This window comes from Chenopodium album, chromosome 15, assembly GCF_948465745.1.
Source record: "Chenopodium album chromosome 15, dcCheAlbu1.1, whole genome shotgun sequence".
Classification (NCBI taxonomy): domain Eukaryota; kingdom Viridiplantae; phylum Streptophyta; class Magnoliopsida; order Caryophyllales; family Amaranthaceae; genus Chenopodium; species Chenopodium album.
Window position 1 is genome coordinate 41,547,895 of NC_137848.1, and position 14,349 is coordinate 41,562,243.

The 14,349-nt window shown below is 32.3% G+C and overlaps 3 protein-coding genes across 3 annotated transcripts; all 3 read right to left on the reverse strand.

The window, feature by feature from the left end:
* Positions 1-809: 809 nt before the first annotated feature.
* LOC145581191 (uncharacterized) lies at positions 810-1,640 on the reverse strand. Its single transcript, XM_081638244.1, has one exon. The coding sequence runs from the start codon at positions 1,638-1,640 to the stop codon at positions 810-812; it is 831 nt and encodes a 276-aa protein (XP_081494370.1).
* A 1,956-nt stretch (positions 1,641-3,596) lies between these two features.
* LOC145581192 (uncharacterized) lies at positions 3,597-4,520 on the reverse strand. The gene has a single exon (XM_081638246.1). It carries the CDS (start codon positions 4,518-4,520, stop codon positions 3,597-3,599), a length of 924 nt encoding a protein of 307 aa, XP_081494372.1.
* Positions 4,521-6,894: 2,374 nt separating this feature from the next.
* LOC145582246 (salicylate carboxymethyltransferase-like) lies at positions 6,895-11,389 on the reverse strand. The gene is made up of 4 exons (XM_081639250.1): positions 11,109-11,389; positions 9,958-10,368; positions 7,911-8,165; positions 6,895-7,758 (listed from the first exon to the last, which is right to left on the reverse strand). Exons 1-4 carry the CDS (start codon positions 11,187-11,189, stop codon positions 7,396-7,398), a joined length of 1,110 nt encoding a protein of 369 aa, XP_081495376.1. The 5' UTR covers positions 11,190-11,389; the 3' UTR covers positions 6,895-7,395.
* Between the last annotated feature and the right edge of the window lie 2,960 nt (positions 11,390-14,349).

The window sequence follows — 14,349 nt, forward strand, 5'->3', positions numbered from 1 at the left end:
TCAATGATCTTCCAAAGTTGGCCAAGCCACAGCCTTCTTGTCATGGGGAGGATCAATCAAGCATATCCAAAAAACCTCTTCCTACTCCTCCGTCCCTTACGATCAAATACCTTAATTTCATGCAAATCCATATGCTCAGGGCCGTCCCAAAGTATACAGAGGCCCTGTGCGATTAAAAATAAATGGGGCCCTCGTTCAATTTATAGTACTCCGTATAAATTAAATGTAACTTTTCAACAATCACCATTACTAGCAAATTGTGGATGATATATCTAGTTTGTTTAAGTTTTTAAGGGTTGATATCCAAAGAATAAGATCAAACCCTTTCTCTCTCTCTTTTTTTTTTTTTTTTTTTTTTTTTTTTTTTTTTTTTTTGGATCTTATTAGTCTAGCAAATAGGATTATGTGTTTTTTTTTTTTTTTTCTTAAGATTCCTTATTTATACTTTTTGCTGATATGTTTTCTTTGATTTTGATTCAATGTATTTGTTAGATGTGTATGATTTTGGAGTGTTGCTTATTGGTGATGAGATAGTAGGATGAAGAATTTTTAAAGCTTAGCAGACATTTAATATTGTGTCATTTGTGGATAAGTAAACCAAGTGTACCACCCACCAAAAAAAAATAATAAATAAATAAAATAGTGAAGCTCACTATCATCGAACCGTGAACCTTCAATCTGCCTGAAGGTATGCTCCTGCATCTGACCATTGAGCTACACACGGAGATTCTCAAAAACAATGCTATTTAATTTATTATATTCTTAAATTGGTTTGAGGCCCTATTAACCTTTGGACCCTGTGCAGTTGTTCACCCTGCACATGCTAAGGGCCGGGCCTGCATATGCTGGGAAGGATATGATGTCAAAATATGACCGTCAGTTCCTTTGTGCAACACCAAGCTCTCTGCATAATCATCTAGAGTTACTACACTATTATAGGGTGTTTTCAAAATTTGTACTTGCTGGGTAGAAAATGTGTAAGAAAACACTTTCTTGTAAGTTTGAAAGATAAATGTATCACTATCCCGTTCATTATAGAAAATCCTTGAATGTATATCTGACAAACGCCGGCAAGTTGCAACTAATGCCTCATGAGTTGAATCTTTTGAAAGCCATGGCCTCCACGTCGACTTCTTCTTGCTATCCTTATCCATAACCCATACACAGAAACTTTTAGAAGACACACTCAAAACGGCTAGTTTCTCACAAAGAAGGAAAATAAACCTAGTGACTACTCCTTGCATGACATCCACCGGCAACTCCACAGAGATAAAATCCTGAGAATCAAAATCAAATGAGACGAGATGAGTCTTCGTAAGCCAGTACCAAGCCCCTTGATAGAATACACGTTCGTTTACAGATGGTGGGACGAGGACATCATTCCTTTTTATTATAGAACTCCACCTATGACCCCGAGATGAATAAATTGTCATTAAAACATAATAAGCTCCACCAAGAGGATGACATTGAAAGGCAGCCACCTTAAAATTATTGTCTCCATCGTCAGAAGAAGGATGTCCTAGCAAATATGTTTCTAATTGAATTTGCGGACGAATTTTAAAAGGACACGGGGGAAGTAACAAGGACTTTCGAATAGAAGGGTTCCATATCCTCAAACTACTCTTGTCATGATGAAACATTAACATTAACCCATTACAGGTTCCATAAAATCTATATTTCCCATTTATTGTACAAAGATGATTTATTATCTCAAATGTATCGATGCTTCGAAGAGTAACTCGTACTATACATTGACCGCTCCAATCGTGGTCTTCCGAACCAATGTAGAGTAGATGAGGGCTTTTACGAATTTTCAGATTTAGCATAAAATTTTGGGAATCGATTATTGAGCACCAGAGCTTACAAACACACCTTATTCGTAGTAGGGTTTTCACTGGTAGCCTTGCAAAGATTTCATCCCTTAGTTATTCTATTGGTATGTCAATTTCTTTGGCAACTAACTGGTCGTCCGACATCGTCAATGTTAAATTTCCTACAAAAATAAACTGCTAAGCCTTTGTAAATTGTAATTATATTGTATTTATAAATTATAATAAACTTTATTTACCTAAATATTCACACGCCTAACAAGCGTATACATATACCAATATGGTTAGGAATTTAGGATACTTTACATAAATACTCTGCTTATCCTAATGCTAATCCTTATTTGTTTTATCTTTTTTCATCTAATATTTATATAATAATATCTTGATTATCAAAATAAAATTTTATAAGATATACTCTTATTATATAGTAAAATTTTGCAACCCCAACATTGCGTCAGAGTACGAGTTATACTTTCAATAAAATTTCAATATTTCATTATAACTTAAAATTTTATATCTAATAGAAATTATAATAATCAAAAGCATATCCCATACATCTTATAGAAATTGCGTAAAAAATTATCTTATAGAAATTATAATGTTAGTAATCGAAATGAAACTTTACAGATATCTTATAGGCATCTCACTAGGAAAAAATGTTTGTAATGTTTTATATATTATAAATTTGATGCGTTTTGTATGATTGTTGATGTTACAAAGTACTACATAACAAAATTGACAAATAATAAATTGAGTTACAGTAAAGCATGCAACATTACTCAAAAATTCTTTTTGTCCTGATATTAATTAGGAAGGGATCGAAAAATTATGTAGAAATTAAATATAGCTACACTTATACTCCGGTATTATTGAAGCAAATCAATTGAAATGGCATAAATAGAAATACCTGACAACGAGAAATTAAGCAAGCGTGGAGAAGGCTTTAATTAAATTATGGCTCGTCAAATATTGTTGTAGAAATTGAGCAGAGATAAGGTTTGAGGTTTTATATAAGCATCAAATTCTTGTAATTAGTTTCCTAATATAAATAGTATTCTTATGTTAGCTGAATTTAAAAAAAATAAGTTGCTAGGATAACGTTTTTATAAAATTTTATCATATATATATATATATATATATATATATATATATATATAAGGGAAATTATCATTGGTACACCCCAAGTTTGGGCTTTTATCAATGATACACCTGCTTAAGTTTTAATTATCAATGATACACCGTACACCTATACTTTCAACTAATTAACTACAATAAACATTCTGTTAATTAAACATTAGTAATAGGTTAATGACTACAGTTTTGACCAATTTTAACTTCCTCCTTTTTTTTTTTTTTTTTTTTTTTTTTTTTTTTTTTTAATTTGCTTTGATTTATGCAGCTTCTTCATTTAATTTTTTTTATTAACTCTATTCTGCTTTACCTTCAGACAAATCAATACAAGCGATCAATATATCTCTTCCACGTCAAACTATGATATAAAAATATTTTGGCCTCTATATTTCACGTGTGTAAATGTGTGGGTGGATAATTGAGTCGAGGGGTTTCACCTTGATCTCTACCCCACATATGAAAGCCATAGTTCGATCTAGTGAGACTCATGTGTAGTGACATTAGACATTCAATATGACAAGTAGAGCATATAGCTACATTCAAAATCCCATTCTATCTTAGACATATGTTCCAAGAGTCTAGAATAAGATAGATAGCAATATAAGATATCAATTACTATTATATATTCCTTGAGTACTATGGATCATTCAAATAAATCATCCTACTCCTCCGTCCCATAGGATCAAATACCACATTTTCATGCAAATCCATATGCTGGGGAGGATATGATGTCAAAATCTGACCGTCGGTTCCTTTGTGTAATACCAAGCTCTCTGTATAAGCATCTAGAGCTACTACACTATTATAGGGTGATCTCAAAATTTGTACTTGTTGGGTAGAAAATGTGTAAGAAAACACTTTCTTGCTGGTCTGAAAGATAAATGTATCACTGCCCTGTTCATTATAGAAAATCCTTGAATGTATATCTGACAAATGGCAAATTGCATCCAATGCCTCATGAGTCGTATCTCTTGAAAGCCATGGCTTCCACGACGACTTCTTTCTGCTATCCTTATCCATAACCCATACACAAAAACTTTTAGAAGACACACTCAAAACAGCTAATTTCTCACAAAGAAGGAAAATAAACCGAGTGACTACTCCTTGCATGACATCCACCGGCAACTCCACAAAAATAAAATCCTGAGAATCAAAATCAAATGAGACGAGATGAGTCTTCGTAATCCAGTACCAAGCCCCTTGATAGAATACACGATCGGTTAGAGATGGTGGGAAGACGACATCATTCCTCTTTATTACAGAACTCCACCTATGACCTCGAGATGAATACACTGTAATTGAAACATAACTTACACCACAAAAAGGATTCCGCAGATGATATTTAAAGGCAGCCACCTTGAAATTATTGTCACTATAAGATGAAGGATATCCCAGCATATATGTTTCGAATAGAAACCGTGGATCAGAACTCAAAGGACACGAGGGAAGTAACAAGGACTTTCGAATAGAAGGGTTCCATATCCTCAAAATACTCTCGTCAGGATGATACTTTAACATTAACCCATTACTGGTTCCATAAAATTTATATCTCCCATACATTTTACAAAGATGATTAATTATCTCAAATGTATCAATGCTTCGAAGAGTAACTATACATTGACCGCTGGTCCAACCGTGGTTTTCCATGTCAATGTAGAGTAGATGAAGATTTTTACGAATTTTCGAATTTAGCCTAAAATCTTGGGAATCAATTAGAGAGCACCAAAGCTTACAAACACACCTTATTTGTAGTAGGGTTTTCAGGGGTAGCCTTGCGAAGATTTCGTCCCTTAGTAATTCTATTGTTATGGCAATTAATTGGTCGTCCGACATCCCTATCTTCTTGCTCTCAATGTTAAACTTCCTACAAAAATAAACTGCTAAGCCTTTGTAAGTTATTATATTGTATTTATAAATTATGCCAAGTAATAAACTTTACTATACATAACTAAAAAGACTCCTCATTCCTCAAGGCACCTAAATATTCACACGCCTAACAAGCTAATAGGGTTAGGAATTTAGGATAAATACTCTGCTTATCCTAATGCTAGATTAATCCTAATTTGTTTTATCTTTTTTCATCTGATAATTATATAATATCTTTACTATCAAAATAATAATTTTTTAGATATACTCTCATTATCCTTTAAAATATTGCAACCCCAACACATCACGTAGGTAACAATTAAGCAATCCAATTTTGGATAAATTTGTTATGTAAATTTGAGATAAATTAGTTAAGAATTAAAATGTTATTAGAGTTTAGAGTTATACTATTAATATAATAAAGTTTCAATACTCCGTATTTCATAATAACTTTAAATTATACTTCCTCCGTTCCAATAATATTGCAACAAAGGATGAAATACACATCCCAAAACACATTTTACATGTTAAATATTTATAATTGTATAAGAGTAAAAAATTTAAAAAGTTTAAAGTATTTTATAAGACGAATTGAATCTAACAAGATCCCATGTGACTATATTTTGTTTAACGTATAAATCACATTATATGGTCAAACAAAATTGATGAATAGCGCAAAAGTCCAGTTGTTGCAATAATATTGGAACAGTGGAAGTATATCTTATAGAAATCATAATATTCCAAAGTATATCTTATATATATACTATATTTTGTAGAAATTGCGTCAAATAAAATTTTACAGTAAAACATTACAGATATACAGATATCTTATAGGCTTCTCACGGAAAATTGAATACTATAATTGACAACTAATAAATTGAATTACAGTAAAGCATGCTTATTACTTTTTTTTTTTTTTTTAAAGAATACACCTCCCAAGAATACGCACATGTAAGTGTCCCACATTGTTTGAAGAAGAGAAAGTTAATTACTTTATAAGGCTAAGGGGCTACTCTTTTTATTGCTATATGAAGGGAAAAAATTGTGTAGAAATATAACTACACTTATATTGAAGCAAATCAATGGAAATAGTATAAATAAAAATACCTGACAATGAGGAATCAAGCAAGCGTCTGCATAAGGCTTTTAAACTATATGCTTCCGTTGTAGAAACTGAGCAGATGAGGTTTGAGGATTTATATTAGCATCAAATTCTTGTAATTAGTTTCCTAATATAAATAAAATTCTCATGTTAGTTGAATTTTACAAAAAAAAAAAAAAAGAAAAAAAAAAGAAATTACTCCGTAGTAGCTAGGATAATGTTTTATATATTGCTACTCTGTATTTTATATGAATCATACATATGATAAAAGATAATCAAGAGACAATTAGTGCAAAATACAAACAATTAAATTTATCAACATATTCTTTTCGATATCTACGTGTTATAGGATTTATTAATCACAAATTTTTATAGGTGGCTGGCCACACCGTGTGGCCGAGGTTACTTGAGGGGTTCGGTCAAGGGTTACTTGAGTGGCTCGATCAGGGGTTACTCGAGGGTTACTTGAGTGGTTCGGTCAGGGGTTACTCGAAGGGTTACTTGGTTAGGGGTTACTCGATGGGTTACTCGGTTAGGAGTTACTTCAGGGGTCCGGTCAGGCCAGGATTACTCGAGGGGTTACTTAGTCAGGGATTACTTGAGGGGTTACTCGGTTAGGGGTTACTCTTGTGTTAGCTGGCCACACAATGTGTGGTCAGCTACACGGAAAAAGCTCCCTTAATTAATAACTTTTGGAGTTTGGCCTAGGAATGTTGCATGCTTTACTGTAAGTCTGTAATAATTCAATTAATTAGTTGTCCATTTTATAGTATACATGTATATATTAGATTGCAGCACTTTAGCTTTAATGTTTTCCATGTACAAATTTTATCAGTAATCTATTTTATAATTTATTTTTAAATATTTTTTATCCAATAAAAGTTTAATGTAATGATAAAATATGAATTCTGAAAATAAAGTGTATTGCAACTATTAGGCTAGGAAATAGGTACAATAGCGTAGAGGTTATCGAAGAGATAAATGTAGTACACAACACATACATAATGCGACATAAATTGAAATACTACCTCCAATTTCACATTATGTGCAACAATTGAGTATCTTTTGTGAGATATAAAAAATTATTGCATATAATATGAAGCGGAGGTAGTAATTAGATTTAACATAATACAAGTGGCCTAGCTATCTGCCCCAAGCCTATTTCCTAGAAGGGGAGAATGTTTTCATAGTTAGATTTATTTTTCATACATATTATATATTTGACATCATTTATTTATCGATCAGACTCGTACCATAGTTCAAACAATAGTATGTATGGAGTAGCATTTTGCAACCCCAACATGTACACTAATAGACGAACCACGAAAACAATGAAGATTAAAAATATGGAGCGAGCTTTTAACAATACCAACAAGATTTCTAACGAACACGACCACAAAAACGAAAACGTGGACCAAAACGAAGGAACCGTAGTTTTAAATTGATAGTTTTTTCTCCATGGATTGATTAACCCTTTCGTGTCAAGGACACCGTAACATTGATGAACACGTTCTTCTCTGTGGCCATCGCGACTTGGACAATTTCCATATATCTCTTGAACAACTCTTCAATTATGGCTTCTCCAAAATGATTTACCAGTAAGGGCTCCGCCACGGACCTCATGCATTTAACAAAGTCATAGTGAGTAAACGCCGTCGTAGGTAAATCATTCTTATAGTAATGTTCGTTTGCTTCCCAACTGATTTCGGAAACATCAACTTGATTAAGTATAAAAGATCCTTCTTTCTCCATTATAAAACCTATTTCTTCTGCTGATGGAGTGTATTGAGGTATATTAAATGTATGTAGCTTTTCTTCCTCAATGAAACCCTACGCAAATTCAATTCATAATTAAAATATACCAAGTACAATTAGTCACTCAATCGATCAAGGCCTTATTTGTCAACCTATGAAAATAAATAAATAAATAAATAAATAAATTCATCTGTTCAAGTTTAGTTGTCACATTTTCGGGATATTACCTCAAGAACCATATCATTGAGGACAGTAGCGAGAAGGTCCCATTCGTAACTGGATTCCTTACTATATTTTTCAACTGTCGTCCTTCCTAGTATCGTAAGGACCATAATTCCTCCGGGTACTACTTCTTTGGACCGACACCTTAGAAACATCGAAAAGTCCTTTTCAAATTGGTCATAATAAGCTTCTGTCACATTTGGAGGGCTTGTACTTGCTATGTAGATATTTTCCTTGTTGTCTTCTATTCCTTCTGGTACCTGTTGCACCCATTCAAAAGCCATTATGCTCATCAATTCAAGCACTTGCTAACTGATTTTGACCATTCAAAGCATCGAGGTCATTTACTTTTGTGGACACGTCAATTATATAATTCATCAGGTTCTTTATACGTAGTAATTACAATAGTTTGATTGACATGTACATCTCCACATACCTTAAATGATGCCGCCCTTTCAAGTATATCTTTAAGAAAGATTCCATAAGAGGGAGATGTGAATGTGTTTAAATGATTCATAATACATAAAGGGATTTTCTAATGTGTGTCCATGAACATACGACAAGATAAAATAATAATCCATATAATTATATTAACAAATACTCCGTATAATGAGAACATTTTCATAGTTAATTACATTAACTAAATGATTTTAATATTTTCCCTTTAGGATTCACCATTCTCTTATTTACATCCTTTTTCATAGGATTTTTTTCTTTAAATTTTGTAATTTAATATAGGAAATTTTGATTTTTAACACCTTAAAAAAACACAAAAATGGTTTTTAACACTACAAAAAAAAAAACTTTTATTTTAACACCACAAAAAGTTCACAAAATTGGATATTACCACCACTTACCAGTTTCTGTCAAAATATCCGTTAAGTGGGGTCCATTGTGCCACATGTCGCTATATTATTAGTTTTAAAAAAAAAGAAAAATTAAAAATAAAAAAATAAAAAAACCAAAAACTAACCTTGCCACCCCAGCCCCACCGCCGGCACCGCGCGCCACCATAGCCCCACCATTACCCTCCCGTTCCCAGGTCAAAGCCACCGGAAAACCCCCTCCTTCCCTTTCCCCCTCCCAGAAACCGAGAATCACACCCCAACGGTCACAATCTAAGGTCGTTCGATTTTCAAACAACCACAAAACGGCCACTTACAGTCAAAATCGACCGTTTTATGGTCCAAATCAACCATTTCGGCCCTAAATCGACCGATTTCGATCACTTGCAGCCGTTTTCGGTGGCTGTTTTTATGAGGTATGAAAAACGGCGGCCGTTTTTGGTGGGCTTTGGGGGAGGGCTGCCGGTTTTGGGGAGGGGAAAAGGAAGGGAGGGGATTTGCCGGTGTCTGGGGCTGGAAATGGGGCTGTTAAGGAGAGTGAGTGGTGGAGGCGCGCTGTCGAAGGTGGGGCTAACGGTGGGGGTGGGGTGGCTGGGGTAGTTTTAGGTTTTTTGTTTTTTTTTTTATCTTTTTTTTTAGTTTTTGACCAATTATATGCTGACACGTAGGCATTGTGAGCCCCACTAATGGATTCCATCCGTGAATCAGTTATGTGGTGGTAATATCCAATTTTGTGAACTTTTTGTGGTGTTAAAATAAAAGTTTTTTTTTTGTAGTGTTAAAAACCATTTTTGTGTTTTTTTTAAGGTGTTAAAAATCAAAATTTCCTTTAATATATGTCGTCTATGGGCACACATTAGACAAACCTTTATGGATTATAGATGTACTGTGACCAGTATTTCATTTTATATGATTAAAGGGTGTTTGGTAGAGAATTTATTAGGCCAAATTAGCTGATTCAAAGTGGATTAACCACACTACAATAAGCTAATTGGATTGTTTAGTGGCCTAGTAAGCTTATTCAAAGAGTTGATTCCACCAAATAAGCTCATTGGCAATAAGCAGCTTGTAGAAGCTTTTTCATGAGCTTATTCAAGTATATATAAGATGAAATGACAATTATACCATCACCTTTTACGTGTACAAATAAAGACCAACACAAAAATTAAAATCATTTTCAAGATATATTTAAAGATTGAAAAATCACCTGAGAAAGCCACATGAGGCTATAAGAAGAATGAACAAAATGCAAGTGATTGGTAGGGAATAGCCTTCCATAGAAAGAGCCAGGAACACCATTCACAAAACAATGCCCAAAATTATTACTCCCAATTTGCTTTTTCAGGCTATCCTCAAAGCTTGCTAATGATCTAAAGATTGTGTTGAAATCATTTCCTGGAAGATCATTCAAGTAAACTTGATACTCTTGGCTCCCATTCCCGAGCTCTCGACGAGCATCTTCGATTGTTTCTATGAGCTCCGAGACCACTCCCAAGGTGTTGAGCTCGGCGGAGGAACAGCCCAAGTCAGCTATGCATAAGGTTGTTGGTTGTTCCTTGGAATAGAACTCCTTTATGGCTTTTTCTTTTATGGATTTTGTCAATAATAGCACCTGTTTCTGTTGCATGAAAATTGGAATTCTATATTAGTAGCTAGCTAGTGTGTACGTAGTTGGTTGATTACTAAATCTTTATTTGCTTGTAGAAGTTAGAAAAGAAAAAATAATACCACAATTTAAATGTGTGCTACTATATGTCTATATTAATCTAGCATCATTCGTGTTTTATAATGGTGTAGAAGAAATCATGAATTTGCATTTTTTTATCATCCAATCGTCTGATTGAGCACAAAACTTTAAATCGATTTTTCTAACGAGTACTCATAAAGGCTATCACATTCCAAAAATAATACTAATCAACAGTATTAATGGATCGGATGATATCTTCTTGATTAAAACTTGATCTAATTGTGCATGCATGTAGTTGACATTCAATTCAAATCACTAAGTTGAGCGCTTCTATTTTATGTGCTACGTAGTAATTTGAATTGTTATGAAACCATGTGCCACCTCTCTTAATTAATTATCAAGTATAAATTTAATTTCTTACTCCTCCATCATTCATATAATTATTATTACATCCGATAAATTAACAATGAAAGTCGTCTTTGTACCTAGTATATGAAGACATATACGGAGAACATATTTCTTCCATATGATAAAATCGTATATAAAATAAATGAAAATTTGTAAAAAGTGAGTAGCTATAAGGAAAAAAAGGTGAAACAAAAACAAAAGAAAACCAAGAGTTATAAAGCCTATTGCAGGTCATTTATATTGAGATCGTCCATAGAATCTACCTGAATGTAGGACGTTTTTACGTAACTGGTTTCATCAGTCCCCTCCTTCATATGAAGAACTTGCTTTACCTCAATTGCCATCACCAAAATTTGATCACACTATCTCTCACTCCTCCCTTAGCTTGCTTGGTTTTTTTATCTAAAATTTCTTTACAATTAAGTAAAACAACCTTTGATGCAATAAGCTAGGCTTGTAAATCCCTATTTATAGAAAAATAAAAAAAAAAAAAATACTTCCCCCGTTTCTTTTTAGTTGACACGTTTATTTAGTCACGTTTGTCAATGTACAAATTCAACCATTAATATCTTTAATTACCGATAAGCAAAAATTCTGAAAATTTGATATTTTGAAAATATTTGTTGTAATGAATCTAACAAGATCTCACATGATTATATTTTTCATTACATATAAAGTACAAAATACGATCAAAGGGGGGTGTGTGAATAGTGCTAAAGTCAAAACGTGTCAACTGAAAACAAATGGAGGTAGTATTTAATACTTGCATTGAGTGCATCGTACCACTCAGCTCCACATAAGCACCATAATAAAGTAAGACTAAACGCCGAAGTCTAATTAAATAATCTATTTGTGTTCTCATTTACCTTCATTTTTTTTAATTTTTTTTTTTATTTTTTTTTTTATTTTTTTTTTGATAGAGTGTTCTCATTTACCTAAAGTTACATTTGTTTTCATCTTGCAAAAATAGCAAGGTATCTTTTGTCTTTTGATGTGCTAGAACGTAGTTTATGGAACCCGTTGTATACAATTGTTCTGTAATTATTACATAATAAATTATAAAGCAAAACATTATAAAAACATCTAGACAACTTGGTCAAATAATAACTAACATGAATTGATGGATCATAGCATGGACTAATGGTCTATAATACAAGTAGAAGTTTATACAATCGTACTGCAATAATAAATTCATGAACTGATGGATTATAGCATGGACTAATGGACTATAAATCTATAATACAAGTAGAAGTTCGTACAATCATACTGCAATAAATTAGTTATGTAAATTAAATTAAAGGGATTATTTACATTTAGTACAATGTATACTCTACTATTAAGTTTGTTCAAATTAAAAAAAAAAAGAAAAAAAAAAAAAAAAAAAAAAAATCTATTAAGACATCAACGCAACTTGGTCTCTAAATATAAATTCTTAAATAGACCTGGGTCACTTTAATTTATTGTGAACCACTATATTAGGGACACTATGGTCGCTATATTAATTTTAAAAAAAATGTCGATATGTTAAAATAAAGGTAGTTATTATGCTTTAAAATAGAAGTCATTGTGTTAGTATAAAAATCATAAGAGGTTAATTTTTTTTTTTTTTTTTTTTTTTAAATAAATGTGTTTTATACTGATCAATATGAATAATAAAGGTCATTCTGTTAAAATTAAGGTCACTATGTTTAACATAGCATCGGTTGACATATATGTACTTCAGCTTTAATTCACAATAATATTAAAGGTCACACGAGTTTAAATAAAGGTTAAAATTAGGATCACTATGTTCAATACAGTACAACGTTATTTGCACGCATATAGGTCCACCATATTATTATTGTGTTGATGGATAATATATATGTGACCCGATTGATAATGATTTGATATATTATTTGGTATGGTTCATAAATTATTTATTTGTGTTCCCATTTATCTATATACATGGTTGTCATCTTACTAACGTAACTATATGTATTTTGTTTGTGCTTGTCATCCTGCAAGGATAGCAAGGTATCTTTTGATATGTTAGAAGTTTATGGAACATATCATCATATACTGATCAACAGGCCTAGGTCACACCCGTCTGTCCACTTCATACAATCAAGGAGGTGTCACCTTATAATCATATGGCAATGAGCTGAGGGGAGAGCCCCTTAACCTTATAAAGTAGACACAATTTTTTTTGTTTTTTCAGTGTGGAATACACTTTTCAACACTTTTATACTCTTTCAATGTGGTCATGTGGGACAACTCTTTCACTCACATGTGAGTTTGCTCATGGACTCAACATATACTTAGTATTATAGTATTTGTATTGTGATTATTATATACTCCCTCCATTTTTAAATACTTGCTCCATTTCTCCTGGGCACGTATGCCGATGCTAATCTTTGATTAATAATATCTTTAATTATCAATAAGTATAAATTCTAACAATTGAAAATCAATAATTTATTCATTGAGACGATTCCAACAAGTATCCAGAAGACTATATTTTTTTCTTATGTATAAATCACAAATATTAGTCAAAGTAGGATAAATAAATAGTACAAAAAGTAGAAATAGAGCAAGTATTTTAAGATGGAGGAAGTAAAATAAAGCAACAATTTGCATATAATATACTATGAAGACATCTAGACAACTTGGTCACTAAAATACCATAGAATAGAAAAAAATAAAATATATATATATATATATAAATATATATATATATATATAGGCAAACCTTTGACTGAAGTGAATTCAAAATTAATTTAAGGAAAACTACCCAATGTTATTAAAGCCAACACCATAAACACGGCCATTTTATTTATTAATCAAAGATTCTTTCACATGACGACTTATGTTACGTTGATGTCATAGCGTTACGTCAGATCACTCATTAAATTAAAATAAAATAAATATTTGCTTAATTAACTTTGTATACTTTTTAGAAGTGTTAATTTGGATGACTAGATCAAAATCAGTTAGGTTAAGTCGGTTCGAGTCTATATAAAATTTGAATCGTGTTACATTATTATGGTTATATGAGTCAAAATCTGAATCAGATGCTTTTTAGATCGGGTCAGATCGAATTAAGTTACTTCTATTTTTACTATTAAAGCTTAATACTAGTGTATTACTTGAGCTGAATATAAAAATCTAAAACTTTGATCAACGAGCGAGGTTTTGTCCTCCAATTTAGTAAACGCTTAGTGCTTATAGTAAAACCTTAGAGTTGTGTCGTGCATGTCATCGTGTGTGTATAAAATTTAAAATCAATGCAACACTACCTGCATTCCAACCAATTGTTTGTTTACCCTTAATATTTTATATATGGTCAAAGACTCAAAGGCAAAGCTAAAGTATACATTGGTTGGAATTTTAAAATCAATGCAACACTACCTCCATTCCAACCAACTGTGCTCTCACATAGAGGTGTGCCAAAATCAATTTTGGTGTGCCAAAATCAATTTTGGTGTGCCAAAATCATTTTCCTAAAAATTGATTTTGGCACACCCT

Coding starts and splice junctions, on each gene's coding strand:
- LOC145581192 (XM_081638246.1), bottom strand. CDS start 4,520: ATGTATGGGAGATATAAATTTTATGGAACCAGTAATGGGTTAATGTTA.
- LOC145582246 (XM_081639250.1), bottom strand. CDS start 11,189: ATGGCAATTGAGGTAAAGCAAGTTCTTCATATGAAGGAGGGGACTGAT. Junction 10,369..11,108: donor TAAAAACGTCCTACATTCAG/GTAGATTCTATG, acceptor TTCATGCAACAG/AAACAGGTGCTATTATTGAC. Junction 8,166..9,957: donor GCCTCATGTGGCTTTCTCAG/GTGATTTTTCAA, acceptor TGGGTGCAACAG/GTACCAGAAGGAATAGAAGA.
- LOC145581191 (XM_081638244.1), bottom strand. CDS start 1,640: ATGTTTCATCATGACAAGAGTAGTTTGAGGATATGGAACCCTTCTATT.